Source organism: Acanthochromis polyacanthus, chromosome 13 (genome assembly GCF_021347895.1).
Source record: "Acanthochromis polyacanthus isolate Apoly-LR-REF ecotype Palm Island chromosome 13, KAUST_Apoly_ChrSc, whole genome shotgun sequence".
NCBI lineage: Eukaryota > Metazoa > Chordata > Actinopteri > Pomacentridae > Acanthochromis > Acanthochromis polyacanthus.
Window position 1 is genome coordinate 23,774,428 of NC_067125.1, and position 20,754 is coordinate 23,795,181.

Genomic DNA, 20,754 nt, shown 5'->3' on the forward strand with positions numbered 1-20,754 from the left:
GCCTACATTGAATTGGGAAATTTAGTGATGAATGTGACATCTTTTTCACACACTTTGCTCCACCTCTATGGAGAGCTGGACTGTTCCTTGGACTCCATAGAGGAGGTGGGTGAGAGGAGGATGTTGGCAAAGCTCACATCCATCATGGACAATCCCTCTCACCCACTGCATGACACTGTGGAGTCTCTAAGTAGCTTTTTCAGCAGCAGACTGAGACACCCAATCTGCAAGAAGGAGCGCTATCGCAAGTCATTCATCCCAGCTGCTATAAGACTTTAGAACACCAGCATCACTGGCTGATGTTAACATAAAACTGGACTCTATCACATCATCCCTTACCACATACTCTGCACAGTTCTTGAAATCATTTTAATATTTTTATGCTTATAATTATATTGTTGTTTTATTGTTGTTTATTTCTGCTCATACTGTATGCTGTGTGCCGCTGTAACATGGGAAATTTCCCCGGTCAAGGGGAGTAATAAAGGATTATCTTATCTTATTTCAAATCGATTTGACAATGAAGGGAAATCCGACGGCAGATCACACTGTGGAGGCCTACATGTGTTCATATCAGACAGCCCAATCGTCACACACCGAATGGCTGTTTAGTTTCCAGATGTTTAGGACTATTTTTTCGTAGTTTATTACAAACTTGCATCATCACACAGCGCTAGGATCTACAAGTGTTGTCAAACAGCATTTCTGCACAGAGCAACACCAATAACTTCACTAATGACTGTTAACTACAAATATTCCAACATGGACAAAGGGCTGATCAGGATCTAACAGCAGCTGTCACCTAAACTTTCATCTTCACTTTTAAAAAAAAGCAGAAATAAACTGGGCTGTTAGTTATTCCAACACTCGAATCAGCTGCTCTTCGTTTCATTTTAGTCTTTTTTATCGCATTATTATGGACCATATATCACTTGGTGTGTTGACTAGTGTCATGTAAATGACAAATATCACATGTGCACTGCAGCCCTGTGGAAGGTCTGTGTGAATGCAGCGATGAGGAACATTGACATTAATTAAGTGCTTACCATTTAAAAGTGAAAAATCGTTATAATAACTTCTGTCTTGTTTTTACGAGTAATACCCCAAATGGAAAGAACTATTATAAGAGAAAGAAATAGTCGAAGTGCCTAATTATTTCTGCTAGAACCTCTGGAATGGTTCGTTTAACTACCGTATTCCCACTCACTGCAAGCTCAGTTAAGGTGTAAACACGTATTGTTTAAACACTGCAACATTACGCTGTGTGCATTTCGTGTTGTGCTCCTGTGTACTGTGGTGCTTTCCCCTCCCTTCAGTCTGAGGAGCTGCAATGTAATACGGCTCCATCCTAATCAGCTATTGTTAGGCCACAGCAGAGACATGCTCATTAACGAGGTAATTATTCATGCCCTAGTAGAGCTGGTTGAGGAGGAGGGCTGCAGTGGAGCTGTGGTGACAGCACAGTGTGAACGATGACTTGCTGGAATCCATCCGTCTTTACTTGTCTTGAATGCGCTTGTTGACCTGCTGCAGCTTTTCACTCAGACAGAAATAAGGATCTTCAAAGCATTCACAGATGCTACAACCCTGACATAGTTTTTTCTCTCCTCAAAAATGTCATTTCTTGTGTCAAATCAATTCTTCCTCTTTCCCATCAATAAGATAGAGAGGAAATTAACATTTAACCTCAAAGTACAACATATCAAGTGGAGAATGCTGCAGTTTAGACAGCTGCTCTGGCCAGTGAAGCCCTTATAGCTGCAGACAGAAAATAAGACTGTTACAGGAAGAAGTGATTCTGTCCTGCAGGAGGTGTTGGTCTGAGGGAAAAGTTACCCCACACTCTGCTGCATAATGCTGTAATATTTCTTCAGGGAAGAGGCAACCTAATGCTGTTTAGCTGCAGGTTGCAATATGGCAACCTTACTGTAGTAAACAAAGGAAATGCTATTATAAAAATGGAGGCCTGTGGCAGCAGCCTCTAACACTGTGGTCAGATTATTGATGTTGGCAATCCAGAAGACATTTTCTGAACTGTAAGTGTATTTTCTGTGTATTTCTGTATATTTTCAGCTGTAAAGTTGTTGCCTTAGGTGAAAAATGTGCGCAGACATAAACTAGAGAACATGGGCGCAACAGGATTAAATATGCATCGACATCAGAACATATACAGTAGTATTCTAATCCATTCTTTATTAGACATAGCCTAGCCGCGCTAGACAACCCACGGCAACGAATTTAATTCTCTGCCAGGGTGGGTCTAGTTACCCTCCATAAGGCTCGAGGCTGGATTCTCCTAAAACTGGCCGGACCAATCACCATGAAGTGTAGAGTCGGAAGGCGGGCGTAACTAAGTGACGACAGAGGCGCGACGATTCTGACAGAAACAACCGGCGCACAATAAACAGTTATCTTTCGACTCGGCTTTGGCCACACCCCTTAAAGATTTGAAGCTAAAATTCAACTTGAAAGATAAACAAAGGCCGGCACTGAAGTGTTTCATTGAGAAGAAAGACGTATTGGGACTTATGCCGACGGGATATGGCAAATCCTTAATATACCAGTTGGCTCCGCTGATTGGGAAGCTAATGGGATTTAGCCACAGTCCGCCGGCGCTCGAGGAACTACGTCAGCCTATTCGTTGCGCTGATTGGTTGTATACCTACCCAATTGCTGCAGAGTGATTTGAAAGACAACCTTTTAGCCCGCCTCCCTCCCTGTCGAGCGGCCCTCGACCCTTGTGCCTTCAGAATTCAGAACATGGGTCTAGCGCGGCTAGGCTATATTAGACATTTAATCTGCTTCCAGTCAGTAGGCTAAATATCTTATTACTTATTGAATCAAATTTCTTAAGGTTCAAGTTTAACTTTCACCAGTCACAAGAAACTGAAGCAAGAAGCCAGAAACCACCATTTTTATTGGTAGCTCCCAAACAATCAACAATTATGAGTCTAGTCTAATCAGTTTTTACAACTTGTATCTCTAATCTGAACCAACTTGAGCAGCAGAAGATATAAAATGTTAATTGCTGACTGTTGACACACTGAAATAACAATTGAAAACAGATTTTCACCAGAATTTCTACAAACTATTTGATACAAACACTGAAGGTTAGGGGTGTAACGGTACACTAAAATGTAATTTCGGTTCGGTTCAGTTTCCTAGAGTATTCGGTTCGGTTAATTTTCGGTACAAAAAAGACAGAAAAAGAACGTGAATAAGAATGTAGTCCCGTGGCAATAAAAACTCCAATGCCATGTGTTATTGCTTTGGCCCGGTCAGAGTCGCGTGTTAGAGGTTGTTTAAAAGCAGACATTATCTGTGTTTGCACCAAGCTGGTTTTCTTTCTTGTTGATGTGTTTACTGTCGGGTGATGCCGTTTTAAGTGCGTTAACATATTAGACATGTTTCCTGTAGCATACCCGATCTCCGTGGAACAGTGCCGACACACAACTTTGGTTTTATCCACTTGTCTTTGTCCATTGGTAACTGTAAAAGGAAAACCAAAATGTTCCCAAACAGGAGAGCGTAGTGAGCTGGGAGGGTCTTCCAGCTCAGGTTTGATGCCATTTAACACGCCTGCTGGCAACGCCTCCACTTCTTCAAGAAGTAGAAGAAGTGGTGTCCGACCAAGAAGTGGTGTCCGACACTCTAAAGCGTCCGTGTAAAAACACGTTAAGGACTTTAGTTCCCGACGTAGCGCTTAGATCACTCTAGTCATAAATTTGAAGAGAAAATATGAAATATGAACCAAAACGGTGCGCAAGTGGACCGAACCGAACATGCCGTACCGAAACGGTTGAATACAACCATGTGAACCGTTACACCCCTACTGAAGGTCCTGAAGAGTTGATGCGTAGAAATTATAGAAGGAGTCTTCTGGGTTTAATATGTGTTGACCTGTGTCCTGAGCCTTCACCATTGTGTTCAGCTTGGCTGCTTGTCTATTTTGCCAGTCACTTGCAGGGTTTTTCCTGGCTCAGAATGGGTCTTTATGGGGTTCCTATGCATGGCCGTAAGCATGATCAGTCCCCGTATAATAATGGCAAAGTGTCTGTGTGAATAGAAATCCATGAATTTTCCTGTTATATCTGACCACATGTCACCACAAATTTCTCTTTGTAGGAGAAACATGGCCAACTTCTGGTGGTTGTGTGCACTCCAGTATATCACATTAAAAGAGAGTCTCAGTGTCAGTTCAAATTCAAAAGGAATATACATTTTCCACAGTGGGTCAGCATGGTTTCAGGGTTTCCATATAGCTATTGACAAGGGACTGGTGTGGCTGTTCAGTACAGTCTTTGGCAAAACAAAGACAGCAGGTTGAGAAAAGCACATAAAGCAATAACAAAAGTGTCTCTGCAGGTACTACCAAATTAAATTAAACTGGCCACAGCGGATATTTCCAGATGTTTTTAACCAGTGAAAGTAACTGTCAACTGTTGATGTTACTTGTTTTTTTCAATCTTTTTTTGGTCGACAGTAAAATAAGACAAAGAGGAGACTGAAAAAAAGATTAGTTATAGTGGAACTTAATCAAGGAGACAAGATTTAAAATGGAGCCTGCAATTGAGACCCAACCCTACATCAAATTTAACATTTGCATCACTACAGTTTTTGACAATTCGTCTAACTTTCTGAAACAAATTAGACACAAATCATGGCCTCATGTTTCAAAAATTTAACCAGGTGTGCCAAAACTCACTGTCAAGCTCCTTTTCTTTCTTCAACTGCTTTGTCACTTTTTGTATGTAAAAGTGCAACATTGTGTGTAAAAATGTAGTAGGTGGAACATATTTTACAGCGTGATGTGGTCAGCACTCTAACAGCTATGTTACCTGGTTGTCGAATGATCTGGTTATTAAAATTTTAGCCTATGCGATGGCCCACTATTGTATATGTTGATGTACACTGATCCACCACAACATGAAAACCACTTGCCTAATATTGTGTACTTTCCTCTCACTGCTAAAACAGCTCTGACTTGTTCTCTCTGGGAGTGTCCTGTGAAGTCTGGACAAGGACACTGGCCACAGGTTCTTTGGGGCCAGTGGGTTGTGGGGTGGGTCTTGTTCCATCACATCTTTAGGGATGCCTAATCAATCTGGGATCTGGATAATTTAGAGTTTGGGTCAGCACTTTGCTTTGTTGTGTTCTTTGAGCTGTTTCAGAGCAGATTTTGTGGCGTAGCAAAACACTACCTTGGTCATAAACAAACACTGCTTTGAAACAAAATCAATTGACCTGTCAGTGGTTTTAATGTAATGGCCGCTCAGTGTTTAAATACAGCCATTGCCAAAGCCTGCACCATTATGATCCTGTGGATGGATTATTTTCCTATTAGTTTGGAGTCATTCCACAAAGAGCAATGACGTGCTTAGCTAAACCTGATTGTCAGTGTATATTTACATCATGCTCTTCTTCTTCCCAGTCACCTTTCTATGACCATTCTAAAGCGAAAGAGTGAATTTCAGGTATTCTATCGTTGCATTCTGCTATTCAGTCCGACACACCGTAGCTCTGACAGTATGATCAGAGTGCTCCATGCACTCTCAATCATTTGTCATTATCACATTTGTCATAGAGCTTTCTGCATTGACACCTCATAAAAGCACAGCACCTTTGCAGTGACAATATGCTTCTTTCACAACCCCCTATTTTAGACCCCAAGCATGACAACTCAATTGTAGTGCATTAAAGTCGAAATGGCTGAGGCTCCGGAAAACACTTTGTTCAATAAATTTTGCAATACAGAAAAGAAAAGAGGTATGAGTAAAACAGAAACATCCTAAAAATGGACCACAGACTACTTTCATGCTTGTGTCTTTAAATAGCAATAATCAATTTTTTTGCTGTGATAGAAAGGTTCTCTCTAAAACACTCTTTATTTTGACTTATGACCAATTCCGTCTGAATTCACAGATGTGGGTTGCAGCACCATTTTCAATTTGGCTTTGGAAGATAGTGGTGGGAGATCATGATAAAAAAAAAACTTTATGTGCAAAATTACAGGCATCTACTCCCAGTAGTTTTTGAGTTATGACATTTTCAAATTTAATTAATGAAGGCCAAAATGCCCTCCTCACAATCCTCACCTGGAATTTTTAGGTTTGAAAATGCTTATATCTCTGCTTCTGGGTATCACAGAGACTTGAATTTTTTTCTCCAAGCTCCCTACATGTTGGTGATGTCTGAGAAACAACACACACACTCAGGAGAAGTCTCTACAGAGCAGGGTGGCTTGCCCAAAATGTATAAATTATTTGTAAAAACCACTCGCGAGTAGGGTTAAGGGAGTTAAAAATACTAGAAATCTTCCAGATTAATGTCTTAGCACCATATAGTATTGCTCTAGACCAGACTGGCTTATAACTTATACAGGGGGAGCCCTCAAAGCACATTGTTTAGAGAGATATGGACTGCTGAACATTGCTCCCCATGAAAAGTGCCTAATTTTCAAGGACCCTGAAGTCAATGTAGCACAGGTGGTAGAGATCTGCAGATTTGCACAGAAACTCATCTATCCTCTTACTATAGCCATGCAAAGTTCATTGTGAGGGCATTTTGGCCTAAATTATTAAAATTTGAAAATGCCATAACTCAAAAATTATTGGGAGTATAAGCCTGTAATTTTGCACACAAAGCTTTTTTATCATGACCGTCCACCACCAGCACCCACAGTAAAATTGAAGATGGTGCTGCAACCACCTTCCTGAATATTTGGTGTTTTGCAATGGAATAAGCCTTATGACTCCATGAAGAGATGCTGTCTGGCTGGCTACAATATCTACATCAGAATAGTCTTAGGGACAGAAGCCCTTTCACCTGGGCATGGACTCCTGCTGAGGCCAACTCCTTAACACAACACCTTTGTACATAACACAAAAACAAAAGGATTGTGGTAACAGGTGAATGCACAGAGGCACTTTCTATTTCAGCACAACAGACCACCTGACAGAGCTGTCTCACTGCTGTGATATTAATCGCCAACTGATGCAATTTAACTTCTTCGGGAGCTGCTAAAGCTTTCAGTTGCCAAGCAATAGAGAGACAGCTGAGGACTGCTTAAAGAGACAGGGAGCTCTAAACCCAGAGCCAGCCAGCTTTGTTTAAAGAATGCTCTCTTGGTTCAATTTAAAATGCTTAAAATTGTCAAAAGGCATTGACTAGTGCCTCACGGATGAACTGTAGTCTAATCATACCGTGGATTTTTAGACTGAATACACACAGAATGTAAGAACTCTCCAAAAAAATGGGCAAACTGTTGCATTTTTGGACAACATAATACACTTGCAAAAACAGATCAATATGGTTCTTAAACAGCAGTTCCTTCATGCTACAGCATATTGGAGTCAGTTTAAACCTAAATGAGAAATGTAGGTTTAGGGCTCATCTGATTTACACGAGACAGTCACATATCCGTGTCCCCCAATGAGAAAAAGGGGGAAAAGACATTGACTATATTCACTACATCATAAACACTGCATTCTATATGAAAAAAAGCAGATTCACCAACACTGCGAACAAAGCTCTCACTCTGGCCTTATTAACACAACAGAATATGGAGAGAAATGTGTGGGAAAAAAATGGGAAAATATCGGTACAAATGACTACCAACAGTACTGAAAATTTAGATACAACTTGCTGTGTTAAACACAAAGCTTCTGAAGGCTTGCACAAATCATTTTGTTGACAAACAAAGCGGCTTTCTTTAAATGCTTACAACCGGGAAACATTAAGAATTGATGCTAGTGCAGCTCACGTCATGACTGGGTGTGTGTTTGAAGATGCAGCTCGAAGCATCAACACACAGCTTCCAACGGCCCAGTGACCCAAGAACGCAATGTCCCTCCTTATTTCCCCCAATGGTCTATGCTGAGGAGCCACAGATCCCAGCCGCCTGCAGACAATCTGAGATCTGAAGCTATTTTGAGCCTTACCGACGTTGTGATGATTCAATTATTTAAGACCCAAACCTGTGGGTGACTGTGGAACGGCTGGGGAAGGACAGACAAGTATTTAGCCTAGATATTCAAGCTGAGTCACTGCACATTAGTGGGCACTAAGCAGATTTTGTACATAAAACTGAAAATTAACATAAATTTTAGTTTAAGCTGCTTTAAATACCTAAATGTTAAACTCCAATGAATGATGGGAGCGTCATTAGAAATGCTCAAAAGCCCTGCCACAGTAAATATTTCAAGCAAATTCTATGGTTTGGTCCCTTAAGTAACATGGATTGAAAGACTGAGACATTGTTTTCTATTATCCCAGACATGTCTCTGTCTCGTGGGTGCTTTGAGAGTGGCTCATCTCATTCTTGCGTGTAATCTGACACATTATTATGAGCGATTTGACTCTGACTTGTATCGGCTTTGAGGTTGTTTTGACTCTGACCTGTCTTGATTTTGTCGGTATAAGGTCTACTCTCAGTCTGGAAGGGAGTTGGACATAGACTTCCCATTTTCTCTTGGATGTTCTGAGATTTGTCTTAGCTGAAACACCCAACAGCATGTCTTGTAACACCGGTCCTCAAATTACTGCACTTGCTTCCTGTCAGTAGAAGGACAGAGTTCAAAATCTGACTCCTGGTCTACAGAGCACTGAATGTTCTTGGACTAAAATACATCCTGGACTTATCATCTCCATATGAAGCATCCAGAGCCCTCGGGTCATCAGGGACAGGTTGACTGTGTGCTCCCAGAATCAGAACAAAACTAGTGAAGCAGCATTCAGCTTTGATGCCCCTCACCTGTGGAACAAACTTCCTGAACACCTGAAGTCTGCTCAAACTGTCAGCTCTTTTAAATCAGGCCTAAAAACCACATTATTTACTGCAGCTTTCTCCTAGAAGCTCAGTCTGTTCTCTTGACTTTCACTGCACTTTTATGTTTTCTTCCTATTATTTTAATGCCTTATTGTCTACTTTTAAATCATCTTTCTGAATAATTTTAAAGTTCTGAGATGCATTTCTTTGCCATCGTAAAGCACCTTGAATTGTTTAGTGTTTGAATCGTGCGATACGAATAAACTTTCTGTGCCTTGCCTTAGTGTAGTGGGTGTTTTACTTGAATATGTCTTAAATTCAGAGTTTTTCAGAGCCAGGGCAGAGCTGTGAAGTTTCCGCATTTTGAAACAAGTCTGTGTAACATTGGTAAGCTGACGTCTACATACTACAGTAAACCCCGTAAGGGATAAAGCTACTAAGCAACTGTAAGCTAATAAATGCCAACATGGTAATCAAGAGCCTCTTTGATACAAAGCTGTAATTTCATGGACACCGGTACTTGAATTTCAATGTACCCATTTCTATGTAAAAGGGCAGAACACATCTTGCACAAAAAAGAAACAGAAGACTGGCCTTTTTCTCTGTTTGCGTGGTGGATTTCCGAGGCTCATACGCACTACTAGGGGCTCAGTGGGTAGAGTGGCCGTCTCACAACCGGAGGGTTGCGGTTCGATCCCTCGGCCCGTTGTGCTCATGGGTTAGGTGTCCCTGAGCCAGACACCTAACCCCTAATTGCTCCTGGTGGGTCGTGGTTAGCGCCTTGCATGGCAGCTTCCGCCATCAGTGTGTGAATGGGTGAATGTGATGTATCATGTAAAGCGCTTTGGATAAAAGCGGTATATAAATACAACCATTTACCATTTACTACTCGCATGCTGCTCTCACGCCTGGTGTAGCCAATTTCATTAATTACAGTGGAAGCACCGTGTTGCAGCTGCTGCTCTCTGAACAACACACGTACATTTCAGTTCACTGTAGCCATGGCAAAACTAGTCTAAAGACTGTAGGGATGGGTATCGTTAGGTTTTTCATGAATCCGATTCTGATTCCGGTTCTGCTTATCGATTCCGGTGCCAAACGATTCCTTAATACGATAATCGTATTAAGGAGTCCCTAAAAGAATGTTTGGACTTGTGTAATTCTGGCGCTCGTTTTGCCTCTGACTGGTCTGTCTTCTGTGCTGATTAACATTTTTTTCCATTTCACGTTGCTTTCACTTCTAAACCTTTTTTTAATCTAAAGGATGGCACTGAGCATCTCAAGGTAACAACTGACACATTACAAACAACTGGAAATTTATAGTATACAAACATGGAATTATTTTATTGGTGTCTGCCAAGTTCATACTGGATCCTTGTTAGAAATCAGCCTTGATATGAACAATCAAAACTAAATTCCTGCCAACAGGTTGCTTGCCTTTGAGCATCATTTGTCGACTATATAAGATGTCCAGCACTCCCTTTGTGCATGTTTCCCAAGCTCGATAAACATTCAAAGGAACCAACAGTAGGTGCATCCATTAAAAACACACACACACACACACACACACAAAACAACAATATTACTAAAAAATGTCAAGAGGAAGACGTAGACAAAAACCAGCAAGGAACACAAGATACTAGCTTAAACATGTATGACTGGCAGAGCAGTACATACTGACTTTTGCCTTCTAAAACCATCTCTAGCAGTAATTACAGCAGCACTTTTCTTGCCTTTATGGGCAAATGTTGACATGTATTTAAATCTTTGCGTCTACTGTCAGAAGACAGATTTTTTTCTTCACATCAGCTGCAGTGGCATCAATTCATTAAACCTCAAGCTTTACTAAATGCATCTGATATCATTCATGCCCAAACCTGAAATGAAGTCCTTTCTGAGCTTCCAGTGAATCAGTGACAGACAGCTAATGACGTATCATTTGATAAATGTGATGCTTTTTGTCTCACCCAACATAGAAAACGCTCATTATGACATGCCTTTTTCCCCCATTTGACTAGCATATAGATTTTTGCCTTGATATTTTTAGCTTGACCTTCCTCTCCGTTGTAACAACAGGAACTCCATGTTCACATTTACACTTACTCAGACTAAGGTATAGGCAGTGAGCCACACCTTGCCACATTCAGTCAGACAATCAGCTGCTTTCAGTTTCCACTGACATTTCAGCTGCAGGAAAATCTATCTAGTTGTAGCATCTGCCGAAAACAGCATGAGGATTGTGACGGGAGTGGGCAGAGAGGTTAAAGGAGTAATGATTTAGTCCTCGCTGGAGAGATGTGAGACATTCATCACCGGGAACAAAAAGCCCGTAGCGCTGTTTGAGCTGTGGATGTTAGCCCTGCTGCTACAGACAGACAGCTAGAAGACCTGTGCAGAAAGGATGCTGTAACACTTCAGACAGAAGGGTTCACTTCAGGCTTTCTGCCTGCAGCGCTCGCTAATTAATGGACGCTTGGCTCTTATGACAAACTCTAGTTTTATAGTCCACTTGTAAAGCATATGATGCAGATTTCCTGCACATGATGATCCAAACACATTTAAGGTAAAACATACGTGATTTAAATTTAATGTAAGTACTTTAAAGAATAGTAATATAGCAGTTTCTACACAGTCAATATAAAGAACACACATGGTGTAAGTCAAAATAATAATAATTTGCATTATGTGCAAATATAATGTTATCCTAATTAGAATAATGGTAGTCAGATATTTCAAAAGTCGAGTACGAACAAAGACAACAGTCATGCTTAGGTTATAATAATTAAAATAAGTGGGTTTTTTTCTCTTTTTTTCCTATAAAAAATGAAAAATGAAGGTGTGGACCCAAAATCAGACCTGCTGGTTTAATAAAAACTGAATATTTATCTTGGTAATGATACAAGTTCATATAATAATTTATTAGTAATTTGTATTCCTAAAGGTTTCTGTTTTTACCTCAACTTGACAGGAATATAATGCTGCAGTATTTTAAGAGACAAGCTATTGTAAAAAAAAAAAAAAGAAAAAAAAGAAAAAACGTTTAACTCGGGAATGTTTTAAGTCCAAATAGTCATAATAATGTATATTTCTTTGCTTTTTCCTGTAACATGCGGTGTGTGGAAAAAAAGAGCCATGCTAACGTTACAAGTGTAAAATAAGGTGCAGCTTAGCTAGGTGTATTTATTTAGCGTCAGTTTGATTGAACTTAAAACATACGTTAGAAAACTGATAATTAGCCCCACAGAACATGGACACACGGCAACATGCCCACCAGAAAACACGCCAAACATAAATGCAACACTTCCAAGTCTTCTGGCGCTATTCAGGAGCGAATGATGTCAGAAAATATAACAGCAAAGATGTAAGTGTGAATCTCGGCGGGCCGTGTAACAGCAGTCTACCTCTCGTTTGACGTTCCATAATAATTTCTCCTTGTACTCTTCCTCCGTGCTGCCCTCCATGTCCGTCCGTCCGTCTGTCTGTCCGCAGTGTGCTCGACAACAGGTCTGTCTCCCCGACTCTCTGGGTCCGTTCTCCCCGGCCTTTCCGAACCTCTCTCCCTTTTATTCCTCGTTTCCTTCTTCGTTGGCTCAGCTGACGCAGCCGAGCAGCTTGACGGCGACGTCAGAGGATCCGCCTTCCTCGGTCCTGATCAATGGAGATCATCAGCGGAGCTCCAGGCTCCAGCATCCGCCCCGCCCGCCCCGACCTGCAGCCTCCAGCATCCCGCACACCAACCTGTGGAGCCCGGGTTATTTTTAGCACCTCCTTGCTCCTTGCTCCTGTCTTTGCCAGGAAAGAGTTACAGCAGAGGAGGGATGATCTGCTGTATGAGAAGTATGAAAATAGTGGTTTGGATTGCACATTGTTTGCTGCTAATAATTCACTCAGGTGTATATCTACACCTTTAGTTCCACTGAAGAGAACGTGTAATGAGCTCTGTAAATACAGGTTTGTTTGTTTTTTTAAATGGCTTCATTCATAAGCTGAGCACAGTTGCACTGCACACAAGGAGAGGCTGCAGCTGACCAGAAAGGCTTCTATAAATAGAGCTCTGTGAAGCACATGCTGACCATTGTCAGAGCTGCTGCCAGGTTGGCTTGCTGCAAAATAAATGACGTCACAGCAACGTGATCCAGAGGACCCTCCTCTGTGGGGACCTTAGTCTGTATATACCCTGTCATCTAACCTCCTGCTTGTGCCTCCATGTGGGCTGAGCATGCACCTGCAGCCAGCACTGGGTTAAGCTGCTTCCAGTGGACGTGAATAGTTCCAATATAGAGCAAATACTGCACTTTTTTCACATTATCTCCACTGTGTTTCACAGATGAGCCTGTAGGTTTGGGATCATGAGCAGATCCTTTCTCCAAACTTTAGCCTTTCTATCAATTTGGTAAAGGCTCAGCTTTGTCTCATCAGTCCTGAAAACTTCCAAATTCCAGCCTGGCCTTCCTCTTCTTCTTGCTAATTAGTGGTTTGATCTTCTGGTGTAGCCTCTGTACTTTTCTTCAGGAAGTCTTCTGTGAACAGTAGATTGTGGTGTCTTCATCCCTGCCCTCTGGAGGTTGTTGCTGACATCACTAACAGTTGTTTTAGGTTCTTTCTTTACAGCTTTCACAATGTTTCTGTCATCAGTTGCTGCTGTTTTCCTTGGTCTACCTGTTGGATGTCTGTTACTTAGTACACCAGTGGTCTCTTTCTTCTTCATGACATTCCAAATAGTTGTCCTGTCTTTGGTCAATGTTTGTGGAATGACTGATTGATTTCCCATCTTCTCTCAGCATCACAATCACTTGTTTTTCACCCATGGACAGCTCTCTGGTTTTCATGTTGGTTCCACCTCTAACTATAGATGCAGTCTCCACAGGCAAAACCCAACTCTGAAACTGAACGTAGACACTGAACGATATTTATTGTTTGAATAATCCATGTAATAGGACACACCAGGGGCCTGTTTCACGAAGCAGGTTTAGTGAAAACTCTGAGTTTGTTAACCCTGAAATGAGGGAAACTCAGAGTTTTCCGTTTCATGAAGCGAGGTACCTCTAACCAGGGAATGTGGGGTAACTCGAGCCTGTTTCACAAAGAGGGGTAACTTAAACTCTCGGTCAGTTACCGCAGTAACAGACTCTATGACTCTAACCTGCTCGCCAGCAGGTTTATCTGAGAAAACCTCGAGTTTCTCTCCGTCTCCACCCACTTTCAGCCACACACGCTGTTTCATTTCCTCATTCATTCAGTCAGTAAGCGAGCGAGTTTTGGCGTAGAACAGCTTTTATTAACGATCCGGTGGATAAAGGAGCAGCATTACTGCACAGATAATTAAATATTCGTCGGTAGATTGTTATCAGACCGCGCATAAATGTTCTCGCATTTCCGGACAATTATCGCTTTGAGCGGTACCGTTTCGTAATCGTTTCAAGTCCATAATCTACATAAACAACCTAATCCGTCCTTACATTTACATTACCAACCAGTCATGCTCTCACATCCAGCAGATATTGTGTGTTGCGCTGCGGTTCTTTTCAAGTGAAAGTTTTTATATGATGTCAGAGATGCAGAGCACTACAGTAAGACAACTGTATGCAGGACAGTCAGAAAAGTTTTCTGTGTGATTGGCTGCATAGATGCACATACTTCCCCATCACAGCTCCCTCGCATTATGAACAGGAAGTCCATTCACAGCATAAATGTGCAGGTAGGCTACAGGTAGACTGACTACTGTTTCTAAATGTTGAAGACTGCATCATACTTCAACATCTGTCATTCTCTGCACTGTTCAGATCATATGTGATGCTGCATACATCATTTCTAATGTGGAGGCCACGTGGTCTGGGTCTGTTCATGACTCCAGGATTTATGGAGAGTCTAACCTGAGCAACAGACTGCAGCATGGTCCGCAGCCTAAAGATTTTCACAATAGAATTATCTTGTCTCCCTCCTTTAATATACTCTGATGTATCCACTATACATTACAGGAGAGTTTGATGGCCTTCTGCTGGGTGACAGGGGTTACCATTCCAACCCAGGCTGATGACCTCATACCCTGACCCTGAACTAGGCCCCCAACAGAACTTCAACCGGGCTCACTGCAGGACCAGGGCCTGGGTGAAGATGACCATAGGCCTGCTGAAAGCCCGTTTCCAGCACTTACGTCTCCTCAGAGTGACCCCTGAGAGGGCCTGTGATATTACTGTGGCATGTGTTGTTCTTCATAATATTACCACTATTAGAGGAGAGCAACACCCTGCCCTACAAACTGAAGACCCAGATGATGAGCCCATCCACCTGCAGCTATCCAGGACAGCAGAGCAGTCAGAGACACCGTATGCAATAATCACTTTAGAGTTTAAGTCACCATCATCACCACCACAGCAAATAAAGACATGATACACATTTCATTTGGTCTTCTTTATTTCCTACAAATAAAACAGATAGTTCAGTTCATGTTCCAATAGTTAACATAATTCACCTGTGACCATCACCCACCTCTAACTTGTGCTCCAGTATTTCAATTTCCAGATCTGCCCTCCTAATCTGTTTTTGGGATTTTTCTCAGCAAATGCAGTTTGTAAATCCGTTTTACTGATAACTGGGAATACATAGAGGACATTAAATTATACAGTTGCACATGAATTCCACAGAATGAACCTCTGGTGTTTCCTGAACATCCATCTCACTGTGTCAGTCTGTGCAGTGGAAGCTGAGGAATCATCCTGCTGCTGTCCAGCCATGCTCTGTTAAAAGGATGAGAATGTGCAATACTTCAGTGTAGGCTAAATGTCACACTCTATATTCCACCCAAAATCTGAATGAGAAGAGAACTATCAGTAACATACCTCTATATGCCTTTCTGGATCCCCCTCTGTAAAGGCAGTAGACACAGTTTCATCCTCTTCATCCTAGATCAGTGACAAGTTTCAGTAAACTTAAAGTACCATTTGGATAAATCTTTGGAGTGTTGCCTACTTACAATTACAAGGTGTATATATATATATATATATATATATATATATATATATATATATATATATATATATATATATGCGCATCCATGACATTTTATACCACCGTTTTATAGGCATCTGCTTTCTTTCTGTTGGCTGAGCAGAAGTCTGTGTTAGTTTAAATAGGCTCAATTATTTAGCAGGACATGATATGGATGCAGACATTTAGGCTATGTGTGGATAAAACAACTGCACAGTCAAACAGCCACTTAATATTTAGGCTACTTTACAATGTAAAACATGATCAACATGAAGTACCTCCATGAAATAATGCCGAGGTCTGACCTGTTTGAACAATGTTTTTATATTTCATCTTAAGCTGCTGCCCCGTCGGGATTTCCCCTAAATGAAATAACTTACTAGGCTGCCATTCAGACAGTTATTCTCTGTAATATTATTACGATTACAAAGGACTACATTTAAACTTACGAATTGATCCGGGCAGCAGTGTTCTCTACGCCGTCTCTCTCTCTTTTGCAGCTGCAGCGGTGTTGCACTTCTTTCTAAAAACGTCTTCAAACTCACCGTATGAGCGCGTTAAAAACTTCCAGTTCAAAAACGCAGCCTTTCGCTTCCCCGTTTCCATGGTGACTCGTCGAATCGGGGTTCCATTCATGCTGTCTTTTCAGACTTGCGGCGCACGCGCGTAACTCCGGGTCAAACTACTCCGAGTTGATTAACCCAACTCAAATCAGCCGTTGTGAAACCGAAAACTCAGAGTTTTCTATCTCAGAGTAGATCAACTCAGAGTTGTGGAAGAAACTCAGAGTTTGTAAAACCTGCTTCGTGAAATAGGCCCCAGGACAACAAGACACACCTGTCAGTCACATGTTCCAATGCTTTTGCTCACATGAAAAATGAGTGGGTTCAAACAAAAGGTACTATCTTCTAAGTTGTGTATCAGATCCAGATGTAGATTCCTGGAAATAAGATCTCTTGTCTCACATTCATCGTTTGACGTCAAACCTAAATGTTTTCACTCTACAGAAAGACAAAGGAATTGGCCTCAATGTTCCAGTACTGTGGGAGGGGAGTGTAGATACAGTAGATGAACCTTTCTTCCCAAGCAGCTACCAAGAACACAGACGGGGTACCTTAGCAAAGACTGTTAAGCCAGGACATAGATCAAGCGGGAACCATCCCAGTCCAACAGCAGCCTGCAGTCCCCTCACTTCAGGGCTTTCAATGAAGATCTTGAGTAATATCTAGTACAACACTAACATTATTTTTGTGTAGTTTACTTTGTTCTGGCCATATTTTCTATTTGTAGTTCTGTAGTCTTGTTTCTTAAATAAAGTCAATTTGAAGATTCATTATTTGAACTGGAATTTATCAGTTATCAGAACCTGCTGCCAGAGAGGAAGCACACTGTGACCACATTATTCTCTTACCATCAACATTACCGGACCTAATCTCACCAAACTTGTCTTCACTGTCACTCTTTCTTACCATCACCACCCCATCCATCCATCCATCCATCCATCCATCCATCCATCGCTTTATCCACTGTAGATAGGGGGGCTAAGGTCTATCCCATCTGACTCAGGGTGAAGGCAGAGGACGTCATTGACAGGTCATTAGTCATCTCTGGGCTACATCACCATCTTCTTCAGAATCATCACTAGACAAACCCAGAACCTCACCTTCAGACCAGGCATTACAGTCATCCTCCTCCTCTTCATCAGTCTCCTCCTCAAACACACCCTCAAGGAAAACAACTTCAGTGTCCCCAACATCACTCTCATCATCAGTCACTCCACCATGAAAGAGTGGAGGACTACTCACCCTACAAGAAGCTCCTACCTCCACATCCTCTTCATCAGAGGAGATACATACAGTGAAATATCACCTTCATCATCATGAGTGATCCTCATCGGATCAGGAACAAACACATTCCTCTCATGTGAAACAACCAGTAGCCTTCTCAATCTGACAGATAACAGTTAATGGAGGACGCTATCAACAGCTCAGGCACACATCATCTTTGGATCCTGATTCAGATTCAAACACACAATCAATCAATCAATCAATCAATCAAAACATGTCCAGAGAAGCACCAGACATGAAACATGCACCGCCAAAACTTAGCCTTAGATTTACTGTACTTAAAATACAGCCCCCGCAGTCGGAACTTGATGAAATAAGAGTCAGTACACCTTGCATTACTGAGATTGAGATCATTTTGAATACTTCACATGTCCATCTTTATTTTTGATGACATACTGAATCCTCCCTCGCATGGACAATTTCGATGTCCACAGATTTCTGGAGATGCTCCACCATTCTTCAATTCAATTCAGTTTTATTTATATAGCGCCAATTACAGATTGTCTCAAGACGCTTTACAGAACCCATATGCCTGAACCCCAGAGCGAGCCCTAAGGCGACAATGGCAAGGAAAACACCCTTTTAACAGGGAAAAAAAACCTTGAGCAGAACTCGGCCCTGCATTCTTCAGAGACAGTTTGTTGAAGTAGCTTCAGTTTCTTTTCGACCAAAGAGAACCAGGTGCTAGTTTGGTTCTTAGTTAAGTGCCGGTGCTTTTTTGGTTCAAATCTCGTGCCTCCTCAGAACTGGTTTGTTTTTCAACAAGCCAAGTTGGAGCCGTGTCATTGTCTCACCATAAAACATTTGCTCTTTAGAAACTCCTGTGTGATTTTGGTACTGTGCTTTGGATGATTATCATGCTGAAATATCCCTCTTCTGTCAAGCTTCTACAGACTAGAAGACATCTTGTCAGTTAGTATTGTGATATATCCACAAGCATCCATGGTCCCATCCGTACATGTCATCTCCCAACACAATATCATCAACTCCTTCCTCCCTGCTTTGCATTTCATAGTATCTGCTAAAGTTTCATCATCCAACTTTATGCCAAAGATTCAGCAAGGCTTTTCTTGAATTTGTATATTCATCCATATATGCTGATTTAATGCAATCTCCTTCTCACTGTCTGAGCTGTCTCAGGAACTGTGATTTTCATTGATAGACCCTGTAAAAAACGTGATGCACCTGCACATCCGTTTTTACAACAACATTGTACAAGCAGCACACTGTCCATAGGCGGACCACTGCAGCTCTGATTAGTGGTACTGTGGCTTGTTCTTTATCTTCTGATTACTGCTGCAACTGTGTTTCCTCTGACTTCTAGTTGGACGCTGATTTTCCTGTATTCCATCAGATTTTTTTTTTATTTCTCCTTGCAGCTCTTTTCTATGCAGATAGACACAGCCCATCTTTCCAAAACTGAGGAAGTTCTGCTGTTCGCAGCTCATTGAATAACCATGTTCATGCGCTTAGACTGATTGGACATAACAGGTGTACTAAATTTAGTTTCAGTGATTACAGATTTTCTAACTTGTGTGTCAGTGATCATATTAGTAGAAACACAAGTTTCTACTTTGGGGCCTGTTTTTGTTTTAATTACTCACAAGACAAACTACTCTACGAGGTGATGCAATGCTGAATCATTTTACATTCAGGTGACACTGTACCTGTTGTATATTATATTGTAACACGTAATACATTACCCACCGACATGATGACATCGTCCCAAAGGTGGAGTACGGTGGTGACAGCATCACCTGGGCCTGAACAGATTGTGAACACTGCTGTGAACATCTGAACACAATGATTGGGGGGGAATGTTCATCAGGATAATTCCAAGGTGGCTGTTGAGCTGAAGCTCAGTAGAAGCTGAATGACACATCTGGACAATGAAGCTAAATGTCCACGTAAATCTTCAACAGAAAGATCTTTAAGTAAGAAAAAACTAGTCTGGCACAGCCGAGTTGGAGCCCAGACCTGAACCCAGCAGAGATACTGTGGAATCAGGTCAGAGTGCTGTTCACTCCAGCATCTGAAGAACAAGGCTGAGCTGAAGCAGTTCTCTGAAGCTGAACAGTCAAAAGGTCCACCACAGAGGACATGTCTAACTGGTGTTCAATAAACAAGAAACATGAAAGGTGTTCATATATTATTAGCTAAAGAACATTGTGTGATAGGTCATGTGAAAGGGTTCACATACTTTTTCTTGCGTTTGTATATACCACAGAAAAGATAGTGGGCATATGACATCCTTTGTGTTAAACTATGGAACATATGTGAGCATTTCTGGTTTTCGGTATAAAAGTTCTAACCAAACTTTTTTTTTTTTTTTAAAGTTTAGGTTAACAGATCAACCACCTGCACTATCAATAAAGTGAGTGTTGTCTTCTGATCTAAAATCTAAAGATTGCAGACATGTAACATATTTTAATGACTTGGGTCAGTGACAAGACTTTCATACATTTTGTGAAACATTCACATTAAAAGCGCAATAAATAGTGAAAAAATAATGATCACATTCCTCAAGCTAGAGGTGACAAATGTACAGTTTAAGTTTTGTCTTAATGACACTGCAAAAATTCAAACATTCAGTTTAGTATTATGTAAGAAAAGCAATATTTAATACAAACCAGTAAATAAATTGTCTCATTACTCTGTCGAGGAATGCAGTGGAGTTATCTGACGATTGGCCTATGTTGTCAGTCTGTTCGTTAGCAACATCACTCAAAAATGGATTAACGGATTTGGATGAAATCTAAAAGGTCAGAAATGATACAAGGACCAGGTGATTAGATTCTGGCAGTGATGATGCAGTTTATAGTCTGAATCCATGGATTTGTTAAAGATTTCTGTATCATTACGAGATAGCGGCACGGCGCCACTGTAACCATGACAACAAGTGAACACTATGTCAGGTGTCTGTGGACTTATTGGGACTTATCCCTTGGAAATCATACGGCTGAGCAGCCTTGCCGGAGTACTGTACTCTTTGAGTGGTTCTTTCTGCTTCAGTCTGCCGTTCATTTGTAGAAACCTACTTATTTAGATATTATGAATTATGTTTATTTGAAGAGCCCCCCTCAACCAATTCCTCTCCTGCAAGTGGCTGTATGTGTGAATGTGTGTTTGACTGAAAGTTTGGCTCATGTTTTA

At 41.3% G+C, this 20,754-nt stretch overlaps 1 protein-coding gene and 1 long non-coding RNA gene across 4 annotated transcripts in view; one reads left to right on the top strand and one right to left on the bottom strand.

Annotated features, from left to right (window-relative positions):
- sgsm2 (small G protein signaling modulator 2) overlaps positions 1-12,440 on the bottom strand; it is a 137,378-nt gene extending 124,938 nt beyond the window's left edge. For 2 of the 3 annotated variants that reach the window (XM_022201022.2, XM_051958147.1), the window contains exon 1: positions 12,169-12,440. In XM_022201022.2, the coding sequence (XP_022056714.1) occupies positions 12,169-12,228 (60 nt within the window). In that variant the 5' untranslated portion in view covers positions 12,229-12,440. The remainder of the gene's footprint in view (positions 1-12,168) is intronic. The other variant, XM_022201023.2, reaches the window with a different exon arrangement.
- Positions 12,441-14,453: 2,013 nt separating this feature from the next.
- LOC127536834 (uncharacterized) lies at positions 14,454-15,166 on the top strand. Its single transcript, XR_007946035.1, has 2 exons — positions 14,454-14,662; positions 14,746-15,166. It is a non-coding gene; the product is annotated as an uncharacterized LOC127536834 (long non-coding RNA).
- Positions 15,167-20,754: the final 5,588 nt, after the last annotated feature.